General features: G+C 36.6%; 1 protein-coding gene across 1 annotated transcript; it reads right to left on the reverse strand.

Annotated features, from left to right (window-relative positions):
• Positions 1 to 234: 234 nt before the first annotated feature.
• LOC139719260 (SEC14-like protein 3) lies at positions 235 to 14,616 on the reverse strand. Its single transcript, XM_071630687.1, has 10 exons — positions 14,471 to 14,616; positions 12,848 to 12,917; positions 10,417 to 10,460; positions 9,269 to 9,331; positions 6,844 to 6,937; positions 5,904 to 5,998; positions 4,757 to 4,852; positions 3,974 to 4,118; positions 1,795 to 1,904; positions 235 to 384 (listed from the first exon to the last, which is right to left on the reverse strand). The coding sequence occupies exons 1-10, from the start codon at positions 14,522 to 14,524 to the stop codon at positions 235 to 237; spliced, it is 921 nt and encodes a 306-aa protein (XP_071486788.1). The 5' UTR covers positions 14,525 to 14,616.
• Between the last annotated feature and the right edge of the window lie 660 nt (positions 14,617 to 15,276).

Genomic DNA, 15,276 nt, shown 5'->3' on the forward strand with positions numbered 1-15,276 from the left:
TGTCAAATATGGAGAGCACGATCTTGGTTGTGAGGAAAGGAGAACTCTTCTTGTTTTCTTTGATACCTAATCATGTTGAAAATTGTCATGCATGACTGAGCACATTAACTTTTAAAGAAAACAATAACGAGCTGCACTTTAAGAATGTATATCATGCATGACCCAAGAGGCGCGGGCAAAAATGAACGGGATAAAAAGAAGAGAAGAAGATCCAATGGTAAACAGAGTACAACCTCACCTGAATATGCTTCCAAGGGTGTTGACCTTGAACTTGATTTCTATTGACTTTTTACCCGGAAGTTCTTGCGTGGTCATCATTTCGTCGTGTTCGAGATTGCGACCTTTCCGGTAGTAGAAAGTCGGAACCTTGCCTCCTAGGTTTATCTGCAAATAACAAGCGTCAGACAGGAAGTAGCGGTTGTTTTCAGGCGCACGAGTTTGATTTGTTTTTCGCTGTTTTAAATGATATATATGACAGAGAAATCAACCTTTTCTTCAGGAAAGATAATACTTGGCGGTGGTAAAGTTCCAGATTAAACTGATATCACCAGTTTTGAGTGAGAGATTAAAAAGTAATCCTATGAAAATTTCTATGCCACATAAACATTGATAAACTCCAGACATGCCAGATGTGTTAAATTGATCTCAAATGAACGGTAGGTTCTGTTCTCAAACGCGAATACAATATAATTTGACGTCAGACAATGCAAGATTATTGGCAAAGGGATGTACAGTGAATTTGGTTACTAAAGGGACCATGAACATTTATAATATAAAACATCAATAGGTAAAAATAAGTAAATGACTAAAAATCCTTCTCATACTAGCAATAAAGGTAAAAATTAGAAGTTATTTCAATGTTACAGACACTAATATCAATGTGAGGATATTGTTGAAAGTCCATATCATAATGAAGGTAATTTCCATACACAGAAAAAATAACACACAAAAAACCAACCACCAATACCTTTCACCTTTCCTACTACATGTTCCACATCATTACTTCCATTACTACTATAGGCCAACCTACATACTGCTGCTGCTGCTGCTGCTACTACCACTACCACAACTACTACTACTACTACTATTATGTACTACTACTCCTACTACTACTACTACAACTACTACTCTACTGATTAATCACTGCTAAAGTGTCGTACTCGAAATAAATATGAGTACAGATGATAAGGTGTTTTTTTCTTTACAAACTGCCACTTTCGATGATTCGCAGCCCACGCTACTTCCAGTCGAAAACAACATCAGCAAGACATTAGAGTTTATTCCTTTACTTCTTATCACTCAACAGATACAGTGGTCACCGCTTAATCTGGGGGGGGGGGGGGGGGGGACATGTTTTTTCCCCGTTAAAGTGGTGCTCCCGCTTATGCGGTTGCTGGTATTGGCCCGTGCAAACGACACAGCATGAAACCCAGTATGTGGGCAATACACTAAATTATGCACAGTTATTGAACACACTGAAACTCCAATCGAAAGGTCACACTCATATCTAATTTCTGCTCTTATCATTTTTGTCTGTTTTGATTTGTTTTTTTGTCTCTTTCTGACGAAATACCAAGAGCACATGTCAAAATTCTGCTTTCAATGTGCATGTTCGTTTTGAGCATTTCCTGACAACAACAACAACAACAAAAACCCACAAAAAACTGTCAGCTGACTGCCATTGTGATTTTGCACACCACCACGTGTCTACGAGTGTATTACTTCCTGCCATCTGGATGTGTACTCTTCAGAGACTCTTTATTACATTGTACTATTTTTGTCTCAATAGTTTACCTTGCTCGGGCACATGTTCGGATTGCCTCCCGAGTCGGTCAGCGTGCCACCCCAGTGAACCGGAAGTACATCGGCGTCGATGTAATTCAGCAGGACGTCCCTCCAGTTCCCTGAACGAATCATACATGTCAAACATGACGGTTGTCATTTGTTTCAATGATCTGTTTCGGTCCATTGATCACACATTAGTCTGCCTTTGAGATAGATGTGTTTATAAGTATGTATAGCCAGGTGTAGTTTCAGCACTGAAGAGTGACCCTTCCCCAAAGTTTGATCTGGAAAGTCGACTGACATCGATTTCCTGATTTCGGCATGATTTGATTCTCCAAACATTGAGCTTGCAATTACATAATCGTCCCGATTCTACTCTACAAACAAGCAAGCAAACAAACAAAAGCAACAATAAACGTGTACCACAGCAACGATATGAAATTTGGCCGCTACATACAATACAATACACTATACTACAATATGATATAATGCAATAAAATATAACATAATGCAATATAATACAATGCAAAACAATACAATGTAGTACAATACAATGCAATACAATACAATACAATAAAATACCGTTTGAGAGCCGAAGTCAAGAGTGAAGAAAATAAACCATTCCGCCATTAACGCTCAATGCAAAACACAAGTGTAGCAACATATTCTTCTGGAACTCCGCCCCCACCCCCCCCCCCCCCCCGACATATTTCTTATCTATTTATTTTTTTTTTACGAGCTGTAATCTTCACATTGAACAAAATTCCTAATTTTATGCGTCTCATGTCTTCAGGGTGTTCGACTTCCTCCGGATAACAAGTTGACGAATCACTAGGTATTCCCAGCCTGCCTTGGGAGAACACAGTGTCTCACTGTGTGTTTACACAGAATGTGACTGCATGCACTGTGAAGAACGCTGGACCTTTTGTTTAAGGCACTGTGTTCACAGAGAGTCAAAGATGTGAACACACTGTGAAGAACTTACTGGAAACACACTGTGAACACCCTGGGAACACACTGGGAACACACTAGGAACACACTGGGAGCACACTGGGAACACACTGTGAACACACTGTGAACACACTGGGAACACACTGGGAACACACTGGGAGCACACTGGGAACACACTGTGAACACACTGTGAACACACTGGGAACACACTGGGAACACACTGGGAGCACACTGGGAACACACTGTGAGACACTATGTTCACACTGTTGGCGTCCGAATTTGTTAAGACTGTGTTTCATACTGTGTTCTTTTCAGCAGGGCTATTTTGACACAGACAGATAGTTCAAGAGTTTGGTGTATTCGCAAAATATTACATTAACATTATTATAATATGATAATGTAATTATAATATAATAATATAATAATATTACATTACATTAACTGGAAACAAGCTCATCTTGATCTTAAAGTACAATGCCTTTCGAATTTGCGTTAGTCTTTTGCAGCACTTTTTCGTTTGTTTGTTTGTTTGTTTTTCCAGGACACACACAGGGCAAACATATAGCACACACAGATCATTCTAATGAAAATATACTATGCTCCCCTGTTGAGTGCATTCTTTTGATTTCAAAGACATAGGGGGTTTTATGAGATTACACTCGAATGCCATGAAAGCAAGAAACGACAGTTATGCTACTGATTGACGTGCAAAATACGTATAAAGGTCTGAACGAACGTTCAAATGAGACTGACGCTAAAACCTTTTGAATATGTAGAGTAGGGTTCATCTCACGAGCTCGACACCCACGAGTTACACGGCCTACGAGCTAGACATTGGAAAAAGGTCCATGAATCATACACCAACGGCTCACGCAGCCCAGGAGCTAAACACCAAGTAAAACAGGCTCACTAACTAGACACTAAGTACAATAAGTCCATACATGTAAGTATTGGGTCCTCGAACTCGACACTATTACGTACATAATTAGGCCTCTTGATGATATATTAGGTCATGGGCCTTAATTGGCTAGTGTATCGCTCGTGGACCGCAAAGCTTGTGGGCCTATCTTAGTTGATGTCAAGCTCAGGTATTGTGCTCTTATCTGTTCATTTTGTGTTCAGCTCGTAGGCTGTATGACTCGTAATTAGGGTGACTCGTGGGCATGCTACTCGTGGGCTGTGTGACTCGTGGAATGACCCGAGTTCGTGACGTGCATCAGCAGAATAAACCTTTTACCTCCAACGACTTTGATCTTCTCCCTTGTCCCTTCGCTGAGGAAAGGCTTCAGTATGAAATAGACAGCTGGAAAAATCTTCGTCGGCCTGACGATGATCATCCGGTGAATCACTTCCGGATAGTGTTGTTCAAACAGACCAGCGATCTTATTTTTTTTTTTTTTTTGAGGGAGAAATTGTTAATGAAGCAAGAGTACGAAACTTAGCATGCAAGCAAAATACAGAAAAAATAACACATAAGTAAAATGTGAGCAAAGAAAAATGTCACATATTATTCTTAGTTTTCCATGTTATACTGTCCTACTTGCTGATGGTGGCTATACAGTGCAGTTAGAGAAAAGGAAACAGAAAAGAATTTTGTTTTTTACTCTTTAACTTCCTTTACCATGTTTACCTCACCCTGGACGCTAATGAAGAGAGTGTCAACAAGCGATGTGTTAATCTACATCGTGCTCTGTCGACATGATGGAGTATATATTTCATTATGTTTACTTCATAGAATGTGGATGTATGGTAGTAACCATGACAGTGTGATGATTGTGCAACTTTGTTTTCGTGAACATACGTGTATATAGGCATTTCCAAATGTTGTGGAAATTAATTCACGGCCTACAGGCAATAATTTTGGTGTAAATTACTCATATTTCACATGTATCAATTCTCTTACGTATCTGTATTCGACAATTCGCAAAGTCTAATTTTTCATATGTGTGTAATACAATATAGGCCTACGTGAGGAATATGTAACAATAAAAGCAACCAAAGGTGAGTAAAGTGCATTCACCTCTGTCATTACATTCATGCCCGGTTTCCACATGTGCGATGTGCCTAGATGTTCGAGATCAACAATCCACGTGATGCCCTCGATATGACGACCAAGCTGGATAATCAATCAATCAATCAATCAGATAATTAATCAGTCAGTCAAACAACTAGTCAATCAATTTATATTATTCAATCAATTACACAATCGCTCAAATAACTAAACCACTCTATTAAGCAATCATTTGTTATTCAATCAAAGAAAGAACAGCTTGATAGTCGGTCTGACTGTAATCATGGTGATAATGATGGTGACATTTATGCAAGGGTTGCCGATTTTAATCATGATATTGAAATCATTAAAGAATCAATTGATTGATTAATCAATTAATCGATCAACGAATTAATCTATCAATCAAACAAAGCACATTATTTAGGGACTCATAGGGTGGCAATAATGTTAATATCTGAAGAACTGCTACTTTTAATCACGAGGTTCATATCATAAAACTCATGTAAAAAAATATTACACCAAGAAAGGACGAAATCACACAATCGCTCAGAATAGCAAAATTTCATCATGCGCACAAATTTGTCCCTGCAGTATCATAAATCTAAGGAACAAATTTCACGTTTGCTAACTTTAGCTATTGAAAATGTTTCTGCATGGGAGAAGCGTTCTTGTTTGTGTAAAATGGATAGATCATAAAGTGAGAAATTTTTATGTAGGCGCACTGTCATTCCAGCACGTTTTCTCGCATGTGCTTCGCTTTTTTTTTTTGCGTATAATATTAAAATATTTGTTTGCTGATTCGATTTATCCCACGTACTCCTGTTAGTAATGTGCTTGTTTTTATTTGTACTTTAGTCAACTTTGATCTCGTCCAGAGTAGTTTCAGCTGCATGCATTTACATGTGATTCGGTTGCGACGCCTCAACCATGATTGTATAAAAAATGAACATTGTGATTAGTCTACGGTCATGGTACAACCACTGACTGGCGAAGATAACAGCATTCTTCTTCTTTCTTTTTAGCATTTCAGCGAGCAAGTAAACATACTTGAGAAGCAGTAATTGTACAATTTTCTGATTTAAGAGCGATAATTCGTCCGTTATCAAAAGGCGAAAAGAGCTGAAGTGAACCGTCACGCTCAAGCAGTTTAACTTACCTTTCTTGATACTGCTTCTTGCTCTTTTGTAAGTCGTTCTAGAATGTGGATGTGTGTTTTGACGACATCCCCTGCTTTCACGGAAAATAGGATACCTACGGTATAGCAACGGAGGCATACATGATTGTATCTGAGTAAAATTTAGGTACACTGTACTCGAGGAAACTTGAACACTTTTCAAGTTGTTTGTGTGAACCATATTGTTTATCACCATGATACTGGAATAGAATTTAGTTTAGATAGTAATGATAATGTAGCAGCACACAAACATCCATTTTGACGATAATTGCATATGTATGAATGTATGTACACTGTATGTACTCATGTATACGCAAAATATATCTTAAGTATTAACAACTCTATCATCAGATCCATGTTATGAAATCATGTTGTATTTTTCTCGCTTTTGGGGGTGATATCCTTCCTTGTGTCACCCATAGTAGTATCGGTGTAATATTTTGTGTTACTGTGTAGAGCTTAGCAGTTATTACTTTTAGACTGCTTGTACGATGTACTTGCTAAATCGTCAGTGTTTAAAAAACAACAACGTACAGACCTTTGAGAGAGGCTAACTTTAACATTGTGGATGAACTTTGATCTTCTATGTGTTTTGAGTGCCGACCCAAATGGCATTGTACCCACTGTCCGACGTTACTTGTACAGAAAGAATTAAACAAACTTCACTGGACCGATTCAAAACAACACAGCTGCATGTTCCAGAACTCTAGAAGAGTTTCGTATTGTTACTGTTAAATTCGGGCATGCTGTAGTTCAAATATGAAACTAGTATATTAGACAAACATTGTATTTTTTTTTAATATCATATTTTACCCTTTTTTGTTTGTATCAGGTATTATGTACATGCTATCATTATATAAATGTGTGTGTACTGTGTGCGTGTGTGTGTGTGTGTGTGATCGAAGTATGCAAAATGTCATACCTTTCGGGTCGACGTTGCCAAGGGGAGAAATCCAAACGATGTGACCTTCCTTGTCCAGTCCTATGGCGCCTCCAGGCCAGTATTTCAGGCAGACCTTGATAGGACAATAATGATGAGGGGAGGACTTTTATTCCGACGACACTCAAACTGACTCAACTTTCTTTTACAGTTACCTTAAAATTCAGCTCACATTTATTTCAACTCAACACAACTACTATGGTCTTGTGCACCTTGTTTTATTTCACATTCATTTGACATCCAAAGATAGGAGAAAAAAGCCCCCCCCCCCTCAAAAAAAAAAGAAAAAGAAAAGAAAAGAAAAGAGAAGTTGGGGCCTAAATCAAAAGGTATGATGCAGTCACTTTCCGGCCAAAATAAATCCGGTAACAAGACGATGGTGGCATGGATGTGACGTAGAATAGCATTTTTAAATCCGTTCAATGCAGAAACAATGCCTGAAGAAATAATGCTCTCAAGCTGTGCTTGTAGAAGTTCCGCCACCGTAATCAATTCTTTTAACAGGGAAGAAGCGATGAAGTAAATAATGCAAGTATGCTATAGTCGTATGTATAGTAGTATAGTACCATGTAGTATATGCAAAGTAAAATATTAATTGTTGAAGAACCCTGCCAGTAATAGCAGAATTTGCATTGATTCCCATATACATATACATTTAGCATTGTTTAATTTTGGGGAGTTTCTAAGGCAGACATCATGTCTACATCGGAATTTTGGTCTCAGCACAATGGCTCAAGATTGACAGAGTTGGTTGATCGGTCAGTTGGTTGTCCCTATGATCAGCTGTTACTTTGTGTGACTAGCGTACCAGCATAATTAGTACGCTCGCTGAAGAAAATGGGCAAGAGATGTAGAACATGATAAGATATACAGGTTGTATTCCACTTTTGAGATAATCTGGACAAGTTTCTCTCTAGAAAAGAAGCAATCTCATACAAATGACTCTCATTTACACTCATTAATCAAATCAGCCTTATTGTCCGTCGCAAATTTAAAATTATGTCAACAGCTACAGCACGATGAACGTGTGTGAGGATGACTTTGTTTCATAAAGCTGTTCGTAAACGAACAACGTACGAGCGACTGGTGATCAGTTCTTGTGCTGAATTATGGAAATTCTGATAAGTATATCACATCAGAACTGATTACCAGTCGCTCGTAAGTTGTTCGGAACTTTACGAACAGCTTTATCAAACACCCCAGGTTTCAGCACGGTGCTGTTAAACTGAAAGTCATTCGTGCACATTAATCTCGTCATTAATAATGGCCTTTTGACAAGCCTTCGCCACTTAGGCTTTTAAGGCGAAAGTGAAGGGATTTTCAGGACAGTCCCAGAACCATTCCCAGAACTAGGTTATGCCTGTCATGCATATATACATCGTTGATGTATTATACCACTTCAGGAGGTTATGTAGCACATGGGTTAAGATCTATCTTATACCTCTCCTTGTCTTCGTTCTTCTCCCTCTCTCTCTCTCTCTCTCTCTCTCTCTCTCTCTCGTAAGCATTGTCTTGTCACTCTTTATGTCACATGTTATCATTGTCCATGTCCTGTCCTGAATTTGTTTTCCTCATATAACTAGATGTATATGTTTGTGTATATGTATATATATATATATATATATATATATATATATTGGTTTAAGTATATCTATTATCTCTATCTCTATCTCTACCTCTATCTTTATTTATATTAATATTTATATTAATATTTATATGTATATTCATATATATATATATATATATATATATTCATGTTTATGTTTATGTTTACTATTTATATTTATATTATTGCATATTTATATATATAACTCTAATATCTGTATGTACATTTATTTTTCATCAATTTTTATCACTTGAAAGACCAGCACATTACAAGCGCTGCCCTGTACTGGGTCCCTCCATTTTTCGCTGAATATGTTTCAAACTAACCATGATTTTATTGAAATATCAAGCACATTCACTTCAAAGGAATAATATTGGCAAACTGACGTCATGTATTTGTATCTTATCTGCATGATCTTAACAATATCATTCATGTTCTGAATGAAATAAATGGAATTGAACTGAAACTTTAAATAATTGAACTGAACCTTAGATATCTTGTTTTATTCCGCTTTGAGTTAGCTGAGCTCAGTTGAGTGGTCTTATATAATTAACCCTTTGTATCTAACAATCTACTTAATCTCCATTATGTAATCCATTGCCTATAAATGAGTTTAGACATAGTTTGGAAAACAAATCTCGACCAGTAGAAAAATGTTATGCAAAAGGCAAAATATATATATGTTTTTAACTCCTTTTCTATCTTATATATATATATATATATATATATGTATATATATATATATATATATATATACCATCTTTTTCCACATCTGCATGTTTTCAATTAATGTTTACTTACTTCGGGTATCTCATACCATTCCAGTAGAGTGTCCACGCGGTTCTGACTCCGCCATGTTAAATCCTGGATAAAGAGAGATAACGTGGCATTAAAATATCAACAGACATTTATGAAAAGAATACCCTCCAAAAAGACATGAGCGAGACGAACAGCCTTACATGAATAAACCGGGTTGTGGTTTTCCTTTTTTTTCTATTTGTTGTTTATGACTTTGCTCACTTCAGTTGCTCAATAATCAGCTATCTATTAGATGCAGCATTCTCGTCTTTACATATAAAAGAGAAACACAAGCAGCTCGTATGAAGTATATCCCAGTTTAGCTTTAGCATATACAGTGGCATAAGTTTGCTTAAACTGTTAAATATGTTAGTCTAAAGGGCAAAGTTGTTATCTGCTAAACTGACTTCATGAAAGGGCATTATATTCAAAGTTGATATACTATAAATAGTTGACATTTTTGAGGTTTACTAATCAGCTCAGAGCAATGCAGGAGCTGGGGGGTGCGGGGGACTAACATAATTGCCTTCAATTTTTATACATATCTGCTTGTGACTTATACATAATCTGTCTCATGAAAATAAAAGAAATTCTGTGAATTACATTCTTTAGTGCTTACGTGTGTGTTTGATTGTATCCCAGGATTTCGAGACAAATATGATGTCATTGTGTCAGGAGTTGTATCATAATTCCACTCTGTCTGGCTGAACAATGCCTCTCTGTGCCGAACTATGTGTATATGGTCTATTAGTTCAATGGCAATTTCATTAGGTCATATTGATTTTACGAAATTGCTAAGTAGTGTTAAAAATAATTTCTCTCTGCTGAACTGTGGTTAGTCAATTCAATGGAAATGTTATTGCAAAGCCGACTTCAGTGACTAAATGTTACAAAATGTTATGATTTCTCCCAGTTATACTTCCTTCAGCCCTGTGCTTTGTCATCTTAGTTTGAAAGGACACGTATTCATAAGAGCATGAACAATATCTTCATAGGACAACAACAAAACGAGAGTGAAAGGAAAAGGTGGAAAGGAATTTGAGCGAGATCGAGAGAAGAAAACACCTGACAATACAAAAAGAAGGAAGAAGCAAAGTATTAAACTTTGACCCAAATATTTCGGAAGAGTAAAATATCGTTGGTATACTCGCCTGTCTGAACATCGCCTCAGCCTTTTTCACTGAAAACCTCCGCGCTGAAAGCATAAAACAACAAAGCTCCATATTCTCAGGTGAAATTCTAAATCCATGTTCAAGTTGATTTGAAACAAATTATAGTGCTATACCAACCAAACAGAGAACTAAAAATATTACTAGAATAGGACTGTAAAGGGGATAAGGTTATAGAATTCTAAGCTTCCGATTCTCTCGTCAAGCCACGTTATCCGAAGGAACCATGCATTATGCAAATAATGTGAAGTAATGATACTATTCTCTCCCAAGTCTGCCATCGACTTGCCAATAAAAAAGAATCTTCACATTATGAATTGAGAAACATAATTTGATAATAATAATAATAATTGGTTTGTTGTACGTAACCTGGAAACATTGATTTTCGGGGGGATTCGGGTTTGTCCTTTCTCCTAAAATTATCTTAAAAAACCCAACAACAACAACATGATTTTTAGAATATTTCTGTGAACGAAAAGATTGGGAAGTTGAGTGGAAATGGCATAATGGCCTCGTGTTCAAAGAGCGCATGTGGTTGCGACGATATAAGTGCTTCATTGCAAAAAACAAAACAAAACAACAACAACACTTGAAATTCAATAACCATATTTGACCATATTTTCCTTCGATGAATCTTCTTTAATGCTATCAAGCATCTATATATATCGTGAACCACACTAGACACTCACATACACACAATAAATAAATGTCTCTCTTCTCTTTCTAGTAGAGAAAACATAAGAAGAATCTGAACATAAGGGAGAGGGGAGGAGACACGGTGAGATGAAAACTGATTTTAAAAAATGACATTCAGCTCAAAGTCTAATCTCAGAGTTTATAATTTTGATGGCTGAATTGACTCTGTTTAGTAATGCTAAATTACGAATAACAAAATCTTGCCCTGTGATGGCTGATTGGGTGAATAGATGTCTACACACTTAATCCAACTTAACAGTATCAAAGACGATGTATTCCTCCACTATATTGTTCAACTAGTTTTTGTTTTTATATGTTATATGTATATGTATATGTATATGTATATGTATATGTATATGTATGTATGTATATATATTGTAACGTTTGAAAAGAAGAGGAGATAAGAACCCGAAATAGACGTTCTTGTTGGGAGAACCCGTCAAAATATAGTGTTGACAACGACTTTATGTATGAGGAAGTTCCACATTCAAACGAATGTTTTTATGAAGATAAATATTTTATGTAAACATTACTTTCGATACCATTATTGACTCATGATCTATCCGTACTTACCTATACTATTCTTAAGAAAGAACACGAAAAAGAAAAAAAAGAATAAAGAGAGAAAGAAAGAGAAACAAAAAAAGGGAAGAAAGGGAACGAAAGAGAGAAACGGCAGAAAGGACACTGAAGGATATAATATAAAAGAAGAAATACGAAGGAAAAGAAAGAGCCGAGCATTTGAGTTGAAAGCACTTCTCTAGAAGGGTATGGGTGAAACAGAATAAGTGATAGAGATAACGGGTACGTTGGTCACTATTTCGTCTCTTGTAACGTGCGTAACGCAGGGGCGGCGCAGCCGTGGGGGCCGTGGGGGCTCGGGCCCCCACACTTTTTGTGCACCATACAAAGGAATACATAACGTGTCATCACTTTGGGCCCCCACACATTTTTCAACCCGGAAGTGCGTAAGTGGCACTAAAATGGGAGGGGAGAGAATGAGCTGAGGACCTTTTTTTTTTTGTTGTTTGTTTGCTTGTTAGCTCATGAAACCCGGAAGTGGGCCCCCACACTTTTGAAAACAGTGCGCCGGCCCTGTAACGAGTATAGCCTTGTGGGTCTTAACAAAAAAAGAAATTACCATTATTGTTGTGGGCAATCCCCAAAGGGGCTACTTAAGACAAATTAATGGTTAAAGGCATAATTTACCATTTGCAGATGAAACAAAAACCCAGCATCAGTGCTTTAAAATAGTTCTAAAATGTGAGATAGGGATAGAAATAACCACTGTAAGAATTTGAATCAGTAAAGTTGACGTTAAGTATTCTTTAATATACAAAATGTGAACAATAGTTATAATAAAAATGCTTACTGATTAAACCGTCTACAGTTACGGTTTATTAAGAAAAATACTCATATCTCCTTATATTTTAGGCTTTATTGAGAAAATTTTATATGGCAGGGTGTTTTGTGGTACAACAGACCTACTCATATGCATCAAATGTGATATCTTGAACATTTATTAGATCACTGCTCCCAAAGGTAAACTGGACCTTTAAAGCTAGATCTATTTTCACCATTATTGTGTAGGGACATTATGAATATAGGGGGAAAATGGAAACAAACAAAAAGAAATCGTCACATTTTACGTGGAAATACAACAGAGTCGATTTTTTTTGTGCTGTTTCCTGCCGTTTGAACAGGACCCTGGTCTTACCTCTCAAAAATCGTAATAGAAGATGGTCGGTGTGCCGAGGTTCCAGAACATCGCTCAAGTTTGTTGTCAACTGGAAATGATGAATAAGAATCCCACACAGATCAAACAAGCATGATAATGACTAAAATCCAATCAGAAGACATGACATGACAAATTGATTTATGAATAATTTTATTTTGGCATGTCATAAAATTATAGATTTCTGGACAAACCCTCAGACTTCACTTGCTACTGTAAGTATTGCTAACTTCGTCTGATTTTACCGATATGGTTTATAAGATTTAAATGATAATATGAAGCGATTTCCTGAAGAATGAATATGGCAATGGTTTTTGAAAAGTTGCTTGAAATAATGGTTACTTTTATGTTGACCTTGCAAAATGGTCACAGGTATGTATGTAATCCTTGATCTGTCAGATACATGTATATCCAAGTTCATGTCCAACTACAAGGTAATTTCATAGATTAAAGAGCAACGGTCACAATATATCCTATATATGTAAACATTGTTCGTGTTTTCTTTTCAAGACCGTGCGTACATTGTTTCAATTACCCACGAAAAGCAAAACAAAAGAAAACTCAAATCGGATGTAAATCAGCAGTATTGTTTGTTAGGTCATCATAATAGATACATCTGCCAGAAAGCAAAAGAGTTATTAACACTGTTTATTGAAATGTTTAGTTTTCCATTTTTATCCTTAGTACGTCTGCAAAGCGAAAGAAAGGTGTTGAAAGGTATCGAAAGAAAAAGTATTAACTGCACTTGTGCAACTGAATAGATGACGAACTAACATTCATTGAGAACAAATACATGAAAGAACAATAACAGCACTCTGATCACAAGACAAGCTTTCGAGAATTAGGTGACATCGCGCCGACTTTCATTTGCATACGAATAGTGTCTCAGTCTTCGTCTATTTTAAACAACAAGCTATACTGACCAGGACACAGGCTTTCTTGATATGGATATAAGATGTTACTAAAGTCAATGTTCAACCCTTCATAATATATGAGTAGAAACAATAGTTACCACTCTTTTTGCTGTCTGACAATGAACATGTACTTTAGAATAATTCTATCGCAGCACCAAATTATTCTTTAATCAATCAGTAATATTAGGATTATTATTGAAAACCAATTAAAACCACTGTCAGTGATGATAACAAAAAGCAAAGCAAGAACATCTTCCAACACTCACTAAAAAAAAAAGCGAGCGTCAGACTGCCTATGATAAAAAATGAATTAAAAAAAAAATCTGCTTCTCAGAGATAAAAGGAAAACTAGATAACTGTACATCGAAACCACATGTGAAAGAGCGATCAGAGCAAACAAAAGAATGTAAGATCTGAGGACTGCAAAGTTCGTCTTTTTAAACCAAGCTCAATATTTATGTCTCTCTGCATCACATGGAAACACGATACATTTGAAATAACTATCATAAAAATGGACTATTATCAGATGCAGCTTGGCATCTCTCTAGTGCTTGCGTCTTTCTTTAAGAAGTCTACGTCATTATCCATTAATAATGCTATACGTTATTATTATACGAGTGATTAATTAATTGTTGTTACCAGTGGTTATTGAATACCATTTTATGAAATTAATAAAAAAAAATGTAAATACCGATCGCAGGGCATCTGCTTGCTTGGCGTTCAAGTCATGGAGTCGTCCGCTCATTTTCGCCTCGAGAGAGTGAACGCAATATTTCCAAAATTCACCGAATATTCCTCAATTTGTACCAAACAAGCCGAGTGTACTATGAAGGAGAATGCGAGTTACACGTCTGTGCGCTCTCTCCGTGTGATCCTCGTATGTAGCACATGGTGCTGGTGTATTTGCCGTGTTGTTCGCTTCCAGTCAACAGAAAAAGCGGAACTCGCTGGAGAAAAATTCCCAGTGTGTACACATTGATCCCTAGTCACAGACGGCAAAGGGACAGACAAGGGGGCGGGGATGCGGGAATGGGAAGGGGCGAATAAGGGACTAAAATTCCAGTACCTTTTAATGTGCTGCAAAAACGAACATTCTCAGACCTTTTTAACTTTGCTCGCAAACATTCTATTTTGTTTATAGTTTTTGGCGGCAAAACTTTCAAAAATATATACAATGCTGGTCATCTTGCATGCAAATTGAGTGTATGCAGAATGATCATACATTTTTTTTTTTGTTTTGCGCAGACACTGGTGCAATTATGACTAGTTTACTTTTATTAAGATTGACATTAAAGTTCTTCTTCCGCATATAATTTTATTTATATGAACATCAACTTCAGAAAAATGGAAAACAAAAACCAGGACCTACTGCAATATTCAATGAATAAAAATGATTAGTATGTGTGAGAGATGCAATAGGGCGAGATGTTTGGCTTGAGAATGATAACAAAAGATAAAGACGATATCAAACTTGATGATTATATCATTCAATGATAA

This window comes from Diadema antillarum, unplaced genomic scaffold, assembly GCF_040938485.1.
Source record: "Diadema antillarum isolate AM-2024a unplaced genomic scaffold, OU_Dant_1.0 scf00000108, whole genome shotgun sequence".
NCBI classification, from domain to species: Eukaryota; Metazoa; Echinodermata; class Echinoidea; order Diadematoida; family Diadematidae; genus Diadema; species Diadema antillarum.